The 18802-nt window shown below is 35.7% G+C and overlaps 1 protein-coding gene across 1 annotated transcript in view; it reads right to left on the reverse strand.

Annotated features, from left to right (window-relative positions):
* The window catches only part of RYR2 (ryanodine receptor 2), a 721218-nt gene that overhangs the window by 131586 nt on the left and 570830 nt on the right, over positions 1 to 18802 (reverse strand). Inside the window, exons 63-66 of the mRNA XM_060286446.1 lie at positions 18667 to 18716; positions 6978 to 7038; positions 5494 to 5732; positions 3911 to 3992 (exon numbers count right to left, since the gene is read on the reverse strand). Of these exons, the coding sequence (XP_060142429.1) occupies positions 3911 to 3992; positions 5494 to 5732; positions 6978 to 7038; positions 18667 to 18716 (432 nt within the window). The remainder of the gene's footprint in view (positions 1 to 3910; positions 3993 to 5493; positions 5733 to 6977; positions 7039 to 18666; positions 18717 to 18802) is intronic.

The raw sequence follows: 18802 nt of genomic DNA on the forward strand, positions 1-18802 counted from the left end.
TGCAAAACATCATGTGCTTTCAATAGCAAACTCCCTGCCATTAAAAAAAAAACACACCTAAATCATCTGTCAGCTAAAAAGAAGTTAAAAACAGTACAGACAAAAATAACAACAACAAGAAAAAAAAACCCAAGCCCTGTAAATTCCCTCATAAGTTTGGACATTTTACTTTTTTTCTTTCTTTCTTTTAACATGATGACCTAAGGAACAATTCTTGCCATGTGACTAAATGGATTTTGATAAAAATTTTAAAAATCAAGTACTAATACAAGACACAAATAAAACTTTCTGAAAATTTACCATGTATAAGTAATTTAAGGGTAGCTATGAAATATAAGGACATATTAGATGCTAAAAACTATTGATAACACTTAAAATTAATTTATCATTTTCAAGGGAAGGAAGGGAATCAGACTGTGATCAATTTAGTCAAGGCTTCCCTTGCCACTGATATAAATTCTCTCTCCCTCAGTTACCTACTGAATCCAAGGCTCTACTGGCATGTTAAGTGTTTATTAAATATAGAATAATGTGAGAGTTATTTCAGCAAATTATGAACTCCTTAAATGACTTTGAATATGTATTTTATTTAAAAGTCAATAAAATGGATCAAATTAAGAAAAGGTTACATAATTCTCTTAGACAGTTTTAAATTTCTCACTAAAAAAATACTTAAAATTAAGTCTGATTATCTAATATTTTAATTAAAAATGACTAGATATATATTCAGCTAGGAGAAAATATCCCTTCATAGAATGACACTGAATAAGATAAAGTTCAATTCAAACATTTCATAACATTTCATTACTAAAGATAATTTAGGACATCAAGAAATTACAAAGAGCATGGGCTTTGATTCAGACAGACCCAAGTCCTGATCTTACTCCTAACACTGTGTCACTCACCATAGGAAAATTACTTACCCTTTTCAAGTTTTTCTTTCCTTACCTAAAAACAGGGATACAGAATTGCAAAATTTCTGGCACACAATATGGGTTCAATAGATGTTTTAAAAGAATGAGAAATACTTTATTTAAGAATTTAATAGCCTAAAATGTTTCATATATGACCCCAAAGTAGATCATCTATTTCCAGACATCTGACTGGGCTAGTCCTTTTATTTCATTAATAATTCATCTGAATTATTTAATAATTCACTTTAAGATATAAATTCAATTAGTAACTCTCAGATCAACTCTGATCATTTCTGTTGCTATTCTGGAAATAGCAATTTTTCTTTTAGGTGAGTTATATTAAAATAACTACTTTTCTTTTTAGTATAGTGTCATTTTTTTCAAAATACCTTTTACTCACCTTCAAATTTTTATTTTTATATTCTCCCAAATTCACTTTGTAATTGCAAAGTTAACTGAAAAAATATATATCTTTTTAAAGAATCTAGCAGAAAGATCCCAAATTCTATCAAGAAAAATACCCAGGCAAGAGTAGTAACAACAATAACAGTAACTGCTGAGGTATGAGAGAATTTGGACTACCAGATATTAAAATGTATTAGAAAATAGTAACAATTCAGCCTAGATGGTATTGCTCTAATCATTTAAAAATCAAATAATTTAGAACAGAATAGAAATTCTAGAAATATAACCTAGCAAATATACTTAGTATATGATGAAGAGTTTGTTTTAAATCAGTAAATAAGAGAAATATTTAATAAATCATTATATTAGAGACGTGGTGGACAATTTAAAAAATTGAATTCTACATAACACCAAAGAGAAACAGGAAACAGGCTCATTTCCAGTAAATCCCTTCATACTCCAGAGACAATCATTTCAGACATTCTATGCCCCCCTCAAGCTTCTCACACTTGTTTCTTCAACTGTCATCTGGCTGAAGACTCAACTCAGACTTCACTGAGACAATGAAGGCTATTACACACAGACCATTTACACCTGACTTATCTTCTACTGTTTCCTGTTGCGTAGAGAAAGTTCTGAGTCTAAAAAGCCCTGTTCTCCAAGATGCATTCCTGATCACCCCGTGTCATCCTCTGTACTGTGTGCCAACTCACACACAATAACTTGCCCCTGTTACGTTCAACAGTTTCCTTGTTTTGTTTCTCTCCCTTGATATAAGCTCTCTGAGAGCAGGGATCTATTTGTTCACTGTTGTTTCCCAGAACCTGACGTTTGATCAGTATTTACAGAATGAACAAAAGGATTAAAAAGTAAATCTAAACAACTGAAAGCATGAAAAACCTAGGAGAATAAATATTTGAATTTCTAGCTATTAAGGGTATAGTATAAACTTCTTAAAATCATGAAACTAAGGAGATGAAACGTGTACGGTATAATTGCTAGATCTGATTATATAAAAATCCAAAATTCTCATGTCATAAAAAACTATCTGCACATAATGATTTGTATATAAGCACTATAAAGGTAAAAAAATGCTAAAAGTCATAAAAGCAGGAGAAATAACAGGCAAGAAGGTAATAGTTAACAAATACAATGGTTATTACTGATCAGTAAGAGAATACATTAATAGAAAAACGGACAAAAAATAAGAAAAGGCAATTTATTAAAAAAGTACAAATGGTAAGGTAAACACACACACACAAATAGCTAGTAACTGGTAATGAGGAAAATGCATTTGAAAATAAAAATAGGATCCCATTTTCAACTAATAAATTTATAAATAGTAAAAAAGGGTAATAATCGGAAATGAGAAATGTGAGGAAATGAGAATTCTCTTGTAAAACTTTAAAGTATGAATTGAATCAATTGTTTTTAAAGATAGTAAAATGTGCATCACAAACCCTTACTACATGCATACTCTTTAACCTAGATCTCCAAATTCTGATAAAGGAAATAAAATAAATATACACAGAAAACTATGAATATAGATCTAGCATTATTTACGTACGTGAAAAAGAGAAAAGAGCCTACATGTCAAAAATAAAGGAACATTTCAATGAAGTATAACACTTCCTTAGGATAAAATATTTTATAGCCATAAAAATCATATGAAACTATTGATAGTTTAACTTAAAATGCAGGTGAAACTTTAAAAATATTCAGAGTAAACTCAATTATCTTTTTCTATTGATCTACTTTCCTTTCTCTTTGTAATTGTCACCTTATTTTAATTATTGTTGCTTTTAAGTTTTAATGTTTGGTAGGCCGTGTGAATGCCCTTATTACTCTAAGTTTCTCTCTCAAAATTTTATTGGCTAGTCTCGTGCATTGATTCTTTCAAATAAACTTTTAAATTTTTCAAGTTCAACAAAACACAAATTTCTACTTGAAATTCTTTATAATTAAGATTAATTTGGGGAGAATTTACATCTATTCAATATTCTTCTCTCAGAATATCCTTTGACTTATTTATTTCATTTATTGGTCTTCTATTAGAATGTCTTTTTATTTCTTCTAACGTTTAAAAAAGCCCTCTTTCTCTTCTCTCTTCCACAGAAATCTTACAGAAGTTGCCCATGTGATCTCTCTTGTTCAGTTCAGTGGGGACACCTTATCTTACTTGACCTGTCCAGAACATCTGACTCTGCTAATCTTCTCCTCTTGAACTTGAGAACATGAAAAAATTAACTGCCTATATTTGTTCTTATTTTGTATTTCCAATATAGAATTAGAAACTGTACTAGCAGATTCCTTTGTAAGACTCATTAACGCTCTAAGTTTAAACTTTATATTAAATATAGGCTTTACCACTATGGCTTTACATTTTTTGTTCATAATTTGCAACTGTCTTTTATTATATCAATTCAAATTTAGCTTAAAGATTGTCTAATTACTCCCAAGGAATTCAATATGTCAATCTGATTGTTTAGTTTATAACTAAGGAAAAAAGTTATAAAGTGAAGACCCTTGAAATAAATAATCATAACACTTGAAAAAACTATTAATACAAAGTTAAACTTTTAAAATCTTACCTTTCCACATAAATACTCTTGCTGGTCCCCAATGCATACAAGCTAGTCAGAATTCTATAACATGATACCTGTACATCTTCCACTAAGGAAAAAGAGAATCTCACTTTAAAAAAAAACACTTGTTATCAATACATTGTCCTGAGAAAGTTTAGGCTAACAACAAAATTCCATATTAAAGGCATACTAACACTTTAATATTTGAAAAAAAGCAATACAAGAACACACACACATAAAAGGAAATTTAAGACCTTTTTCTCAAACAAAATTCTTTTCTGGAAGGAGCTGAAAGCTTTCTGAAGAATTATGCTCTGATTATACAGACAGAATATTATCAGGAACAATCGCTTTAGGTATAATAAAGGATTTCTTCAAGAATAAAACTAAGCACAAGGATATCTGGGAGGACAGGTCCATTTTGACTCCTGTTCCAGAGGTATATAAAGACTGTACCTTTTATTTTAACTCTCAAATGAACAAGAGTAAGAATGCTAGAGAACGGGGTGTATCATTTATTTCTGAAATGACCTGAAATTCAAGGCATAAGTAAGTCACTCTTGGAGCTTTTAAAGCTAGAAAATCAAATAAAACCTCTTAGATGATCTCTGATCCAATAAACATGTTCAACAGGCAAAGAAAACTAAGAATCTTGGATTTCTAATGCCGACTCTGCTACCATTTCCTGGAGGACACACCATGACATGAATGGAGAAACCCTCCTCATCCCCCATATTTGTTTCTGTGTCCACATGGGGCTGTAAGTAATGCTCCCATTGGTTCAAGCAGTGTCAATGTCAATGTTTTGAAACTAGTGGTTATGTCATTCACTGATGAGCAAAGGTGGTTTTTACACAGAGCTGTACTTCACCGGGGAGACCTACAACACTGAGAGTCTGAGTGGGTGGGTCTGCAAGCAAGACACACTCGACTGGTAGACAAGGGCTCATATCATCTGTCATGTTCATACAGGCAGGAGAGCAGGAACTTAGGTCACGTAGTTCCTTTTTCATGCAACCTTGGGCATTCTGTGGATATTTTTAAGAACCACAGAATTCCAGCCAGGAACGGCTGATGAAATCCCCTATGAAAAGAGAATGAAACCTATAAACAAAAGATATTTGAGCCACCCTAGTAGGTCAGTTATTTAGACACAGAATTTGTCTCAGCAGCCTTCAAATTTACTGGTAGGATAGCTTGCAGAAACCGTCTGCATCGACTCAGAAATAATCTGAAAACATTTAATGCTGCATGTCCTTCGGTGAAACTGCATTAGAAAATTTCCATGGAAAGAGACACCACAGAAAGTGTAAAATTTGGAACTTGGATGTCAACAATGTGGGCGTGACTGTCCATAACCAGTACCTTACTGGTCCCTTCTGCAAATCCATGTGATTCAGAGATCTATCTCTATTAAGAGTGGTTTTGGTTTTGTAATTCAAATGTCAACCTAAAGTGTTCTTAAAAAAACAAAACAAAACAAAAACATTTTAACGTATAAGCAGTGTTTGAATAACCTCGATGATGTGGCTGTTAATTTCGGATTGTACTATGTAGATAATGAAACTCTAAGTAATAGATTTACATACATATTAGATCTTCTCCGAACTGATGCTGGCCAATATGCTCAAATAATGATGACAGCATTGGCAACAGTGCCACCGTGGTATAATTGATAATCTGAGTAACACCTTTGGGTTGGTTTCGGGTGTGGGTGAACTGGCCCTGCTTAAGATTTTCCATCGTCTTCTCCAGATCCTCTGCGGCATTGTCCAGGAAAGCTCTGAGTGCACTTTTAACACTTTCCAGGCCAGTCTTCATCACAGTCCTAGGGAGTAAAGAAGAGACACCTTGTATCTTGTGAGAGGAACACGTGAAATGCAAATAAAACATGCTTCTACATCGTGTTTATTTTTGTCCATGACGACATTCACTCAGTCAACTCAATTTTTTAAAACCACTTTGAAATAATTCTTTCCTATATACTTGAAGTTACAGCAAGAGCACTCCATAAATGCATAACGTTTCCTAAATGCCTTTGTAGTCAACTTAATTAGGACCTCGGAGCAAACGGCAGTTCTAATGCTTTATGTTTTCCACCTGTGGTCTCAAATATTGAGAATATTTACTTGATAACTAAGAAACCCAGCTCCTGAGTCAGTTCAGTTCATCCCAAATCCAACAAAACTAGAAGGTCTTCTGAGGCTATGGGTGTGAAAGAAACAGTTAATGCCAGCTAAACCACGTTACAGAATGATACGGATTTTTTTTTTTTTTACCTTAAGGGTAATAATCAATCTTTTCTAAATAAGCTCTGAAGGCTGAACTTTGTAGAGAACTGACATTCTAAAGCCGCCATTTCTTGTAGAAAATGAAGGTGAATGGTAGCATCTCCTTTCTTCATTTATTATACAAAACACCTCAAATAAACTTTTAAACACAAAAATGGGTAATTCAAGAGTATCACCGCATATTCTCTGTAGAAGACTTTTAGGAACTTTTATTTAGATGTATCCTGGATAATAAGTAAATTAATTGTACGGCTTAAAGGCTGAATCAATCATGCTAACCAAACTGGTTTTGTATTTGGATTTCTGGTCATTTTAATAGTAGTGCAGAGTAGAAAGTGCATAGACTTGGAAACTGGTATATTTCCACACTTACTATGCAATCTTAAGCTTCACTTTACTCATCTATAAAATGAGAATAAAACCTTCATATTTCCTATAAAGGTAAATGTTATTAGAAATATGGAGAACAACTATCCTGCCTTAAGGCTAATAAAATCTCTGGGGTTGTAGCTCATCATTTTTACCTCACATAATACAGTCCCAATTCAACCCTCAATTACATACCTAGCTGCTACAGAAATTACTTAAAATTTAAATAACAATATATATATGATCGTAAAAATAATAAAAGGCCGTTGTTTTACTAATTTACAAAAGATATTCTTTTCACCTACATTAAAGTCTTTATTGCAATTCCAAAGAATAAAGACACTAGGTTCTTCTTCTTATTCCTGTATATCATTATTACACTCATTGATTTAAATCAAAATGTATCCATTTACCTTGCATCCAAAGTCTGACCCAAAATATGAAGACAGTTGACAATTGATGTTGCATCATTCCCTAAAGAGGAAACAAAAAGCTGCATAAATTGCCCAGAGAATTTCTCAATGCTCTTCTTTTCTGTTAATGTTCGTGTTCCAAAAATTAGTCAAGGGCACAGTTCAGTAAGGATAACTCAATTCAAAAGAGTTTTTGATAATCAAGTTTAAAATCATGCAGTTTTTCTGCTTAAAAGTGGTTATGTGAATGTAAGTAGAAAAGCAATAAAGCACGTCTCATCAAACAGCTGACATACTCAAGAAGCATTCAAAGCACTGCCTCAGGCTAAAGAATTTTAACTAGATTCTTCAAATATATCCTCCTCCCCATACTAGCTCACCTTATTTTTAAATCATATTGTATGCCAACTTTTTAAGTCAGCTGATATCCTTTGTGAAATGAGTTGGGCTAAAAGTCTAATAAATTTAATTCCCTTTTAATTACCCCAAGTATATCTGCTTTCTTATTGCATTCAACTGCATTGAGATGAATTAATTTGCCTGAATTCAACTGCATTGACATGAACTAATCTGCCTGAATGTTGTTCGTCTTCGGTGAAAAAGTGGTACCAAACTATCATGCAAAAAAGCATCAGAGGCTGAATAAGTTAAACATTACTCATGAGATATTTGAAACGGGGGTGACCCTTCTTGAAAATAAGATGAAACTCAGCCATTCTGATTGGCATATTTCATCACAAAGTACAGAAATATGAATCACATAATGAGTACACGTATTTTACTTCGTGATAAGGATACAAAAAAGAAAATATGAATCCAAAGTAACAAATTGATTTGACCGCTCACAATACAGTCTGACACTCATCACTTCCTCATTCCATACTTTCCTATTTATAATATATACAGTCATTCCCTGGTCCTTAGGTTAAAAACTCCTAATTGAATGTGAGTTTTTAAAACATTTGAGCATGTTATATTCTTTATACACAAAAGGACCCTAAAAGGAACAAATGAAGTATACATGGAAATAACTGTCTCAGAATGTGGGCATACCAGGTTAGTGATATGATGCAAATAAGAAAAAAAATAATAAGGTATTCATTGCTGAGACGCTTCAGAAAATGTTCCAATCATCTCGTGCTTTGAATCTCAGAACTTCCAGGTGATAATGAAGACAAAATCAGCAGAAGGGCAGAATTTGTCATGCTCCTGTCTACTGACTGGTGGCAGTGCTAGGGCTTCTACAATACTACAGCCCTTAGAAGTATTACTCATTTAATTATTCATTCACTCAATAAATACATGTTAAATACCAAGTACTCTTAAACTTCCAATAATAAGCAAAATAGAGTTCTCATAGTACTTGCATTTTAATGGGGGACACAGACAATGAACTATTAAGCAAAAAATAAATCAGTATGTAACATAATGTCAGGCCGCAGTAAAAATATATAAAGCAGGAAATAGGGATTAGAGCAACAGGATAGAATTAATAGGGTGAGTGGTCACCAGAGCCTCCCCAAGAAGGTGGCACCTGAGCAGAGATTTGAATGAAGCGAAGGAACAAACCATGCATATAACTGGGAGAAGGGCCCAGGCGGTGGAAACAGCATGTTTCCGGGGCAGAAAATGAACCTGGTGGTCCAGGCAAGGAAGTCAAGATGACTGATGTGGGTAAATTCAGGGGAAAGAAGGAGAATGTAAGGTGGAGAGGAGCGAAACAGGTTCTAGAGCCTTGCAACAAGAGCAAGCACTTTGGATTGTGCTTCAGTGGTTAAGAATCCACCTGCCAAGGCAGGGGACGTGGGTTCGAGCCCTGGTCCGGGAGGATCTCACTTGCCATGGAGCAACTAAGCCTGTGAGCCACAACTACTGAGCCGGCGCTCTAGAGCCCACATGCCACAACTACCGAGCCCACGTGCCACAACTACTGAAGTCCGGGCGGCTAGAGACCGTGCTCCCCAACGAGAAGCCACTGCAATGAGAAGCCCGTGTACCCCAACGAAGAGTGGCCCCCGCTCGCCGCAACTAGAGAAAGCCCACGTGCAGCAACGAAGACCCAACGTGGCCCAAAATAAATAAAATAAATAAATAATTTATTAAAAAAATAATAATGTATGTTAAGGTTTTGCTTTATGGGTTGCATGTTGGTGACGGGGAAAGGAGACAAGGATGACTCCATGATCATTTGGGTGAGCAACTGTGTGAGCAGTTGGGTGAATAGTGGTAGGATTCCAGCACGTGGGGAGAGCCCAAGGCAGGAGCAAAATGTGTGGGGAGGGGAGAGGGGAGGGTTGGGCGTTCTGCTTCCGACAGGTCAAGTGTGATGGGCCAATTCATCTCCGGTAGAGATGTAGGCAACTGATACAAAAACCTGGAGTGCGGAGATGAGATCTGAGTTAGAGCTGTAAACTTGGGCCTCATAAGCATATGGAGAATTTTTTAAATCATGCGCCTGAATGAAATTAGCCAGCATGAACATAAATACAGAAGCATAAAGGTCGCAGAGCCTCCAATGTTTGGAGGTAAAAAAAAGATAAGAAGGGTGCAGCACAGAAAATGACAGAGGGAAGGCCCAGGAGGGAGAGGGGATACAAAGCGATGCCTATGAGTCTCATGCCACCAAATTCAGCACCAAATCAGACAGGCTGGTCCCTCACTCTCTTCCTAAAACTCACAGTCATACTGTCTCTTCATACAGATTATCAGTGTTTGTACTTTGTACTGAGCTTATCCATGCCTTTTTCCAAAAGGAGGTCTGGGGTTCTTTAAACTTCCTTTTGTATAAGCTCATGAGGTGTGATTTTTTTTTTTTTTACATCTTTATTGGAGTATAATTGCTTTCCAATGGTGTGTTAGTTTCTGCTGTATAACAAAGTGAATCAGTGAGGTGTGATTTTTGTTTCCTTTGTTCCCTGATGCAGCTCCGCACCTAGAATAGTGCCTGATTTAGAGCAGGAGCTCAATTAAATACTTGTGGAGTGACTGGAGTATGAGTAAAAGGAGTAGGAAAGGGCACCAGTGGCCAGACAAGTTCTGTGGGTCAAATGAAAATGTGTGTGGTGAATATGAGATTCCTGTGATTGTCAGTCACAACACTGTAAGCTGTATCAGTTGACACACTTTGGTACACTCCAGAGCAGATATAGTACGACTTTAAGTGGAAACATCTCATTGTAAAAAATGGTGGAGAAAGGACCCTAAGGAATGCAGTAACAGTATTAACTGAACCTTCAGCATTTGAATGTATGGACCAGCAAAAGTATCAATTTTATGGGCATGTATAAATGCCTAAACTAATGGTTAGTCTTGAAGAGAGAAAGTAGGTAGTAAGGCTTTTAAATAAAATAGCAACCTGGATATGGTCCTTCTAAAGGCTCTCCAGATCGCCATAATCAGGAATGTCAGTCACGCACAGGAAGGGCTAGACAAAGCCTAGTAAGATGGTAACATTTTAAGGTGATGACTGTATTTTTTCACGTTCTTAACTATATATAATTTCTTAACTGCTCTGAGCAGTATAAAAACCAAAAGTTTGATACCTTCAACTCACGTTTTTTTCCAAGGTTCACGCTACTTTCTTTGTCTTCAAATATAACTCTCATCACCTCTAAACACTTAGGGAACCACTTACGGATTGCCTATTTATCTTTAAGATTGTATGTTTGCATCAGTGTGTGTGTGTGTGTGTGTATGTGTGTGTGTAAGCATAAAAGGTACAAAATTAAAATCACAGCTCATACCTGAATCTAATAACAACATACAGCAAGCACTGGGTTTTTAAAAACATTGTTACCAATTCTCACAAAATAATACAACTCTCTAAATAATAAAAATAACAAAGCTAACGCTGTTAAGAGCCAAAATACCCTTCTTGTATCTTAATCCCAAACCGTTTTGTGGTTAATATAAGATTTCTATAATTCAGGAGTTTTCAATGTCATCCAAAATTTGATATATCACGTACCACTTGTTTTATAATCTGATTTATTGAGAATTCTCAGAATGTTGACTTTCTCTCTTCTGGGAAAACAGTAACAGTCATTCTAATTTTTATTCTTCTTCTTTACTTTTTCTAGCATGGCTCTTGACACAATATCTCATTATATTTTCTTCTTTGAAGAAATGATTAATCTTGGAAAAATCCTTATTAATAACGTGAAATAAAATTATGCTAGAAGATGCAAATTTCTCTCAAAATTATGAAGAGACAGAAATTGAAGCCTGTCAAAGATTTTATTACTTCTGAAGTCAGTGATATTGAAAAGAATAAAATTACTGAGTCCCTAACTTGGTGAGAAGTTTCAGTTAAACTTAGAATATATATTACATAATCTATTCATTTGTCTCAAAGTCAGGAAATTCTCTCAGAGTAATACGTTGAAATGAAAGAAGTATCTATCTCTCTAATACAATCTTCTGATATTATTTTCATTATTATTTTCAAATAATATTATATATTATTTTCATTCTGAGTCTGATAAGAATTAGGTTATTTATAGCAACTCTAATCCAGGAAACTCTTGCCTTTATCATACACACTGTCATAAAACTACAGAATCTTTAAGTTAGGTAAGACCTTAAGGATCCTCTAGTGATGAATACCATACTCAAAATAGACAACCAACAAGGACGTACTGTATAGCACAGGGAACTCTGTTCAACATTCTGTAATAACCTAAATGAGAAAAGAATTTGAAAAAGAATAGATACATGTATATATATAACTGAATCACTTTGCTGTGCACCTGAAACTAACACAACATTGTTAATCAACTATACTCCAATATAAAATAAAAATTTTTTTAAAGTAGCAGATTGTGCTACTTATTTCTCCTGTTTTCCTTGACTATCATCCATTTTATTTAACCTTCAGGCTTACTGACATAAAGTTATATATAATTTTCTAACAGATTGTGCTTTTTAAATTTAAACCATGACATTCTCAAAATAGTGACACGTTCAGTTCTCACATATGCACTATCCTCAGAGATTCTTAGTGCTTTAAATGACTTTCCTTTCATTATATGTGTCCTATTAAACAACACGAGCACAACGTGAACCTTTTTAGGGATAATACAAACACATACAGTCATTCCTCAGTATCCGCAGGGGATTGATTCCAAGACTCTCCCCCAACACCAAGAATCCAAGGATGCTCAGGTCCCTTGTATAAAATGGCATAGTATTTGCATATAACCTACACACATCCTCCTTTATACTTTAAATTATCTCTAGATTACTTAAAATACATAATACAAAGTAAATGCTATGCACGTATTTTTGAAGGATGGCGATTTCAAGTGTTGTTTTTTGGAACTTTCTGGAATTTTTAAAAAAATATTTTTGATCCCCGATTGGTTGAATCCATGGATGCAGGGCCTGTGGATAAGGAGGGATGACTGTATTAATTTTCTAATGTCTCCTGATACAAGATAGCCCCTCATTTAAACACATGAAGAGGGTTTGGGGTCGGGGATAACAGAAGAGTCAACATAAACTTATTCCACTAATTTTTTAATCAGGGAGAGATACCAATTGATAGAATTCAGTATATTACTTTATTTACTATTAAAACTCTTAAAATTAACATTAAGATTTAGGTACCAGTTTAATCATTCATACTCGTCTAGAGGAAAAAACAAATACTTTAACAAGAGCTATTGTTTCATTTAAGCACATGATAACACTTGTCCAGTATTCCTGAAGCTAATGTGGGAGCTGTATTAATGATGTTCTAAGGTCACTGAGGTCAACCAGAAGGAATGTTGGAGTTTGATACTCATAATGTTGCAAAATGCTTGCTTTATTCCAGGCATTCCTAGGAATCTGTCTGTCATCAAATTTGGAAATTCTCCAGTAAATCTGGGTGTCTCTAGACAATTAACTGTCTTGCTATGTTAAAAACTCACCAGAAAACAGGAAAGTAGAAAAGGCCTCTACCAAAATGTTCATTGCAGCTCTGTTTACAATAACCAGGACATGGAAGCAACCTAAGTGTCTATCAACAGATGAATAGATGAAGATGTGGCACATACATACAATGGAATATTACGCAGCCATAAAAAGGAATGAAACTGAGTTATTTGTAGTGAGGTGGATGGACCTAGAGACTGTCATACAGAGTGAAGTAAGTCAAAAAGAGAAAAACAAATACTGTATGCTCACACACATATATGGAATGTAAAAAAAAAAAAAGGTCATGAAGAACCTAGGGGCAAGATGGGAATAAAGATGCAGACCTACTAGAGAATGGACTTGAGGATACGGGGAGGGGGAAGGGTAAGCTGGGACAAAGTGAGAGAGTGGCAAGGACATATATACACTACCAAACGTAAAATAGATAGCTAGTGGGAAGTAGCTGCATAGCATAGGGAGATCAGCTCGGTGCTTTGTGACTACCTAGAGGGGTAGGATCGGGAGGGTGGGAGGCAGGGAGATGCAAGAGGGAAGAGATATGGGGACATACGTATATGTATAACTGATTCACTTATAAAGCAGAAACTAACACACCATTGTAAAGCAATTATACTCCAATAAAGATGCTAAAAAAATAAAAATTTTTAAAAAATTTAAAAATTGAAAAAAAAAAAAAACTCACCAGAAAACAGATAAGTAGAAAAGGCCTCTAAATGATAACTATTTTGTGCCAGCCTTCTCAAATAGTTCCTCGAACTGAAAGTATCATTGCTGGTAGAGTTTAATGATTGTTTGAAAAGTCATTAATCATGTGTTATTTCCTTTTCAATGTAAGTGCCCTAAGTGTTTTCATGGACCACTTAAGGAATTTTTTAAAAATGTGATTCTCATAAACTATGACATAAGTGGATATTATATTTTTCCTAATATTCTCAAGGAAAAAAATGTAAAGTCTGGGTTATTCATGAATGTAAGAAAATTCCAAATTGATAGCACTCGTCTCATTGTAGTAAGCATCTGCTGACTTATCTATCTTCTCTGTTAGACTGTAGACTTCTTAAAGGTAGGACCTGGTTGGTTGATTAATTCAGTCATCAGATATTTATAAAAGAGCCACTACGCACCAGACTTCCTGCTGGGCTCTGAGGATACAAATATAAGCCCTCGAAGGGCTGAGTTTTGGGCCAGAGAAAGAAGTTAACCTTGTAACATCATCAGTGAGATGAAGGAAAAGTATGCAGAGTTATGAGAAAGTTATAATAGTAGGAGGAGAGAGTATAATCAGGGAGGTTGGGAATGGTTTTCCTGAGAGAATACTATTTGGGTTGAAATGTGAAGGATTAGTAGTTAACCCCATTGTGGGTGTGAGGGACTGGAGAGGGGCATGTGGTGTATGGGATCCCATCTCCGTCAGTTATTACAGCATGTGCAAAGGCCCTGGGCAGAAAGGAATACATTTTCATGAAGCAGAGAGAAGGCTGCTTAAGCTGAGGCATCATGAGGAAGTCAGAGCATGCTGGGAAATGAGGATGCAGGGTACACAGGGGACAGACTGTCGAACACTCTGTGGCCAGATGAAGAATTCTGATCTCTACTACAGAGAAATGGGAAGCCACTGGCTCCACAGGAGTGTATTCAGTGATGAGACCATTTTGTTGTTCTGTTTTGGTTTTTGGTTGGGGAGGGGGAGAGATATGATTGCTTTGGGGCACAGTTTAGAAGGGCAAGAGGGAATTCTAAGAGAAGGGTGAGTACGTTCATGGAGGCATACAGGTAAGAGACACCTGTAGATTGGCATGGGGTGGTAGCAGCAGAGAGGGAAAGAAATCTGCACTTTTCTATCCTCACAGGCTAAGAGAATGTTCACACACAGCAGACACAAAACTGGTTGCTGAAAGAATGCACAAAATGAATGTCATTAAGGCATTCGATTCATTTTCACATGTAAAAAGAAAGCCGTTAAGAAGTCCTGATACACACACACCTGTGCCACCATCACTATCCCTGCTGCAGCTCTGGTTAGCAGATTCTCTTTCCCCTGCAAATGACTGAAAGTCTAAAAATAGGCTATAATAGTAGGACTTAAGTATCCTCTAAATGCTTTAAAATTAGGCAGTTAGAAAGACAGAATTTTCACTTAGCATAAGTGGGCGAAAATGGTAGGATTAAAAGCAATATTTCGTTAGTCAATAATGTGTCCTTGAAAACGGCAAATGGGATCCTTATTCCTTGTCAACCTGCCTGCGTCTTACCCCACCCTGATTCTCCAAAATACAAGCGTGCACCAACTTGCAATCACAAGCATTTCAGAAGTCAAAAGGGAAGCCTAATATAAAATAGATGCTATCTTCCTTACTAATTTTTTCTCTAAAGTATTTTAATAGATAGCCCAGAACTACTGTTCTGTAGGGAATATGGCTTGTTCCCCTTTTTTAAAACCCTACCTTTTTCTAAGATAAAAGGAAATGGTTTACACACCTTCAAAAGAATATATGAGGAATAAAAACATGACTCATCTCTCTTTAATTCTTCGTGTGCTTCAACATAGAGAAAATATTTTAAAGTAGATAAAAGATATACATAAATATAGAAGTTCAAGTTTGGGGAATCCTCACTTTACATATCAGAAAAATTTCTGAACAGCTACAATCTGGCAGACACCTTGGAATAAATATTCCATTACTGATCATACTCAGCTCCCCACAACGACCACCACCAGGACAAGAATTTTGACTTTTGTTTTTTGTGTGTTTTTTGCGGTACGCGGGCCTCTCACTGTTGTGGCCTCTCCCGTTGTGGAGCACAGGCTCCGGACGGGCAGGCTCAGCAGCCATGGCTCACGGGCCCAGCCGCTCCACGGCATGTGGGATCTTCCCGGACCAGGGCACGAACCCGTGTCCCCTGCATCGGCAGGCGGACTCTCAACCACTGCGCCACCAGAGAAGCTCATCTAGTTTATTTTAATGCTTCCCTCTTGTCTCCAATCCCACCTTGCTGACATGTTTCTGGTTAATGTATCTCTTTCTGTATTTTTGCTCCTTGACACGAAGCCCAAGTATTTCTTTGTTAACCTCAACTTTCACTTCTGTCTTACTTTATTCTTAGGCTAGGTCATGAAACAATTTTTTGAACTAAGCACAGGAAAAACATTTTGATCATCAGTTAATGTCTGCCAGAATACAGAAAAAAAAAATAATGTAAAGGCAGGGCGAAAGAAAAAATAAAAGAGATTAATATGTCTATGTATTTACAAAAGACCACTGTACATATGCTGTTAGGTCTCTCTCTCTTCAGGAAAATCCACAACGGTATAATTGATATATCAAAAAGTAAATACTTGGATTATACAACTTCTGCTTCGATCTGGAAATGGCTAGATTATAAAGGCTTCATGGCGCATGTATTTTAAATAACCAAGTTCCCTAGTTTAGTGCGTATGTAATTTGATTTATCTAAATAAAAGCTGTAGAAATAAGACTAAGAATACCTTAGATTTGAAAGCTGTACTGTTACAGTTTACATAGCACTTCAACATTCATCATGTCATATGAGATTTTATACATGCAATAGATCTCTAAAGTTAGTAGTTATTTTAATCTAGTTTAAAAATGAAAAAAAAAACAAACAAACCAAAAAACAAAGGTTCAGAGAAGTTAAGTCCCTTGTCCAAATCATTCAGCTGGTTTAGTTGCAAATAGAGGACTTACATACAGGTTTTCTGATTCAAAGCCCATTATTCTCTCCAGGACATCATGTTAACATCTAAAACCACGCTGTAACTGTAACATGTAAAGTTTACGTGTCTAAGACTTAACATGCTAACACTTTGACAAGTCTGTATTAGAGTATGTTTGATTAATAAAAGCTTCTTGAAGTCTGTATTGTTTTACAGGCAAATGCCTAAGCAAATTTGAAACAATAATAAGACACTAGAATAATATAAAGACTGCATTAAAATATGCTTTTGAGATAAAGATACACAGTAGCTCTCCAATAAATTCCTGTTAAAAATAATAGTATTTAAAGGCAAAGGGATTTAACATGCAATGATTCCTAAATGAAATACAAGAATCACAGAGAGACGGAATGAATGTTAAAATCCAGTTCTTCTCCTCTGACTGGTATGACAAGTTATATTATGCATTTATCTTCAACTACTGAACCCTTAATATACTCAAAGGGAAAAGAGAGATTAAACAACAGGTACAATTAATACATGGTAATGGAAGTCTACATCAGTAGACCAGTAGATTAGTTTACATATAGTTCCTCTGCAGAGGGTTATAAATCGCAAAATGGCACAAGGCAGGCTTCTGGGATGCTGAAAATGTTCTGTGTCTCGACCTGAGAAAATGGGCAGATACATGTAAAATCTCATCAAGCTATGTCATCAAGCTGTTCTCAAGATCTGTGTACTCTGTCGTATATATGGAATGCCTCAAAAATTTTAAAAATAAAATTATAGCAAAACATAACATGGGAAACCAAGAAGTTAAAATAGGTAAGAAGCTAGAGAGAGCACAACAGCAAGTATTTTTATGGGGTCCCCATCAGAGCCTTCCTCTATCATGAGAAGGTTAAGGAGTATACAAAAGCTCTGTCTGAACAATTTCATATAAGTTTTTCTACGAGGAAGAGAAGTCAAACAAAAGCCAGCCAACTTAGGAGAGCTTTCTGAAGACAATTTCCCCGTTAATTTTGGATAACTGAAACAATAATGCAAGAACTCAGGCAATTTATGAGAAATATATCTTAAAAACACCCAAATACTGGATAGAACAATATTAGAAAGCAAATACAGCATTAAGTAGTCATATCCAGAAACTATCATTTCTCAAAAATTGTAAAGAATGTAAAAGTTATTTGCATATATATACACATACACACACGTACATGTACCTAGTTCTCAGCTTATCCACTGTGGCTTTTATAGAAATGACTTAATCCTTAGGTTTTCCTGTGAATGGAATGGGACTTATAACATCTCTATCAGTACACTCAATGTTTTCTTACTGAAGTCACCCCGACGCTGTCTCAAAACCTATAGAGCATTGAGCTAAAATTTGCCTTGGCAGTTACGAAGCCGGATGCAGGAAAGCGTAAGACATAAACTCTGCCGACTGCTATGAAGTCTTAAAGCCCCACGGCAAGGAGAGTCTGTGGAAAGTGAGTGACCGCCCTGCAAGGCTCTTTGAAAGCAAGTGTTTGGGAACATGACTTTCAGCTACGTGAATTCTCAGAAATGAACAAAAACTGACTACCATGGGGTGAGGGGTGCTAGAAAAGTCGCTTTTGCCAAATCCAGGCCTCACTGTCTCTACTATGAAGCTCCAGTGTCTGGAATACAGTCGACATGCAAATCTGCAGTCAAGAGCATTAAAAGAGTGCAGTTAAAAATTGTTGGTGTATAACAGCTCATTACTTTATCTATAAGAGATAACCAAACACAAATTCAGAGGCCCAGTTTGGCTTCACCCCTCTGAAATAAAATACGGCAGAAGCTGCCATTTTCATTCATTTGGCCTTTAATAATATAACCTTTTGATTTTCAAGTGTGCTTTGGACTAGTATATAAAGTTACAGTCTTCAATTTCACCATAGGTAACGCTACTTATAAACAACCTTGAGGACCTTACCTTGGCCTATGACGACCATGCATCCAGCCATGCAAACATGCATTCATGCAACATAGCAGCACACAACACAGTGCAAAAATGGCAAAGAAAACCAAGTGATGGCCATGCTAGTATTTGTTCAAGGGTCTCCTTACCAAATAGTGAAATCCTATGCCTGACAAGAACTCCAAGTTTGCAGAATAGGCTGAAGACAAAAGAAAAACAAAAGAGAAAAGGGAAAAGGGGAAGGGAAGGTAGAAAAGACAGGGAGAAATTAAATTAAAATAAAAC

Source organism: Globicephala melas, chromosome 16 (assembly GCF_963455315.2).
Source record: "Globicephala melas chromosome 16, mGloMel1.2, whole genome shotgun sequence".
Classification (NCBI taxonomy): domain Eukaryota; kingdom Metazoa; phylum Chordata; class Mammalia; order Artiodactyla; family Delphinidae; genus Globicephala; species Globicephala melas.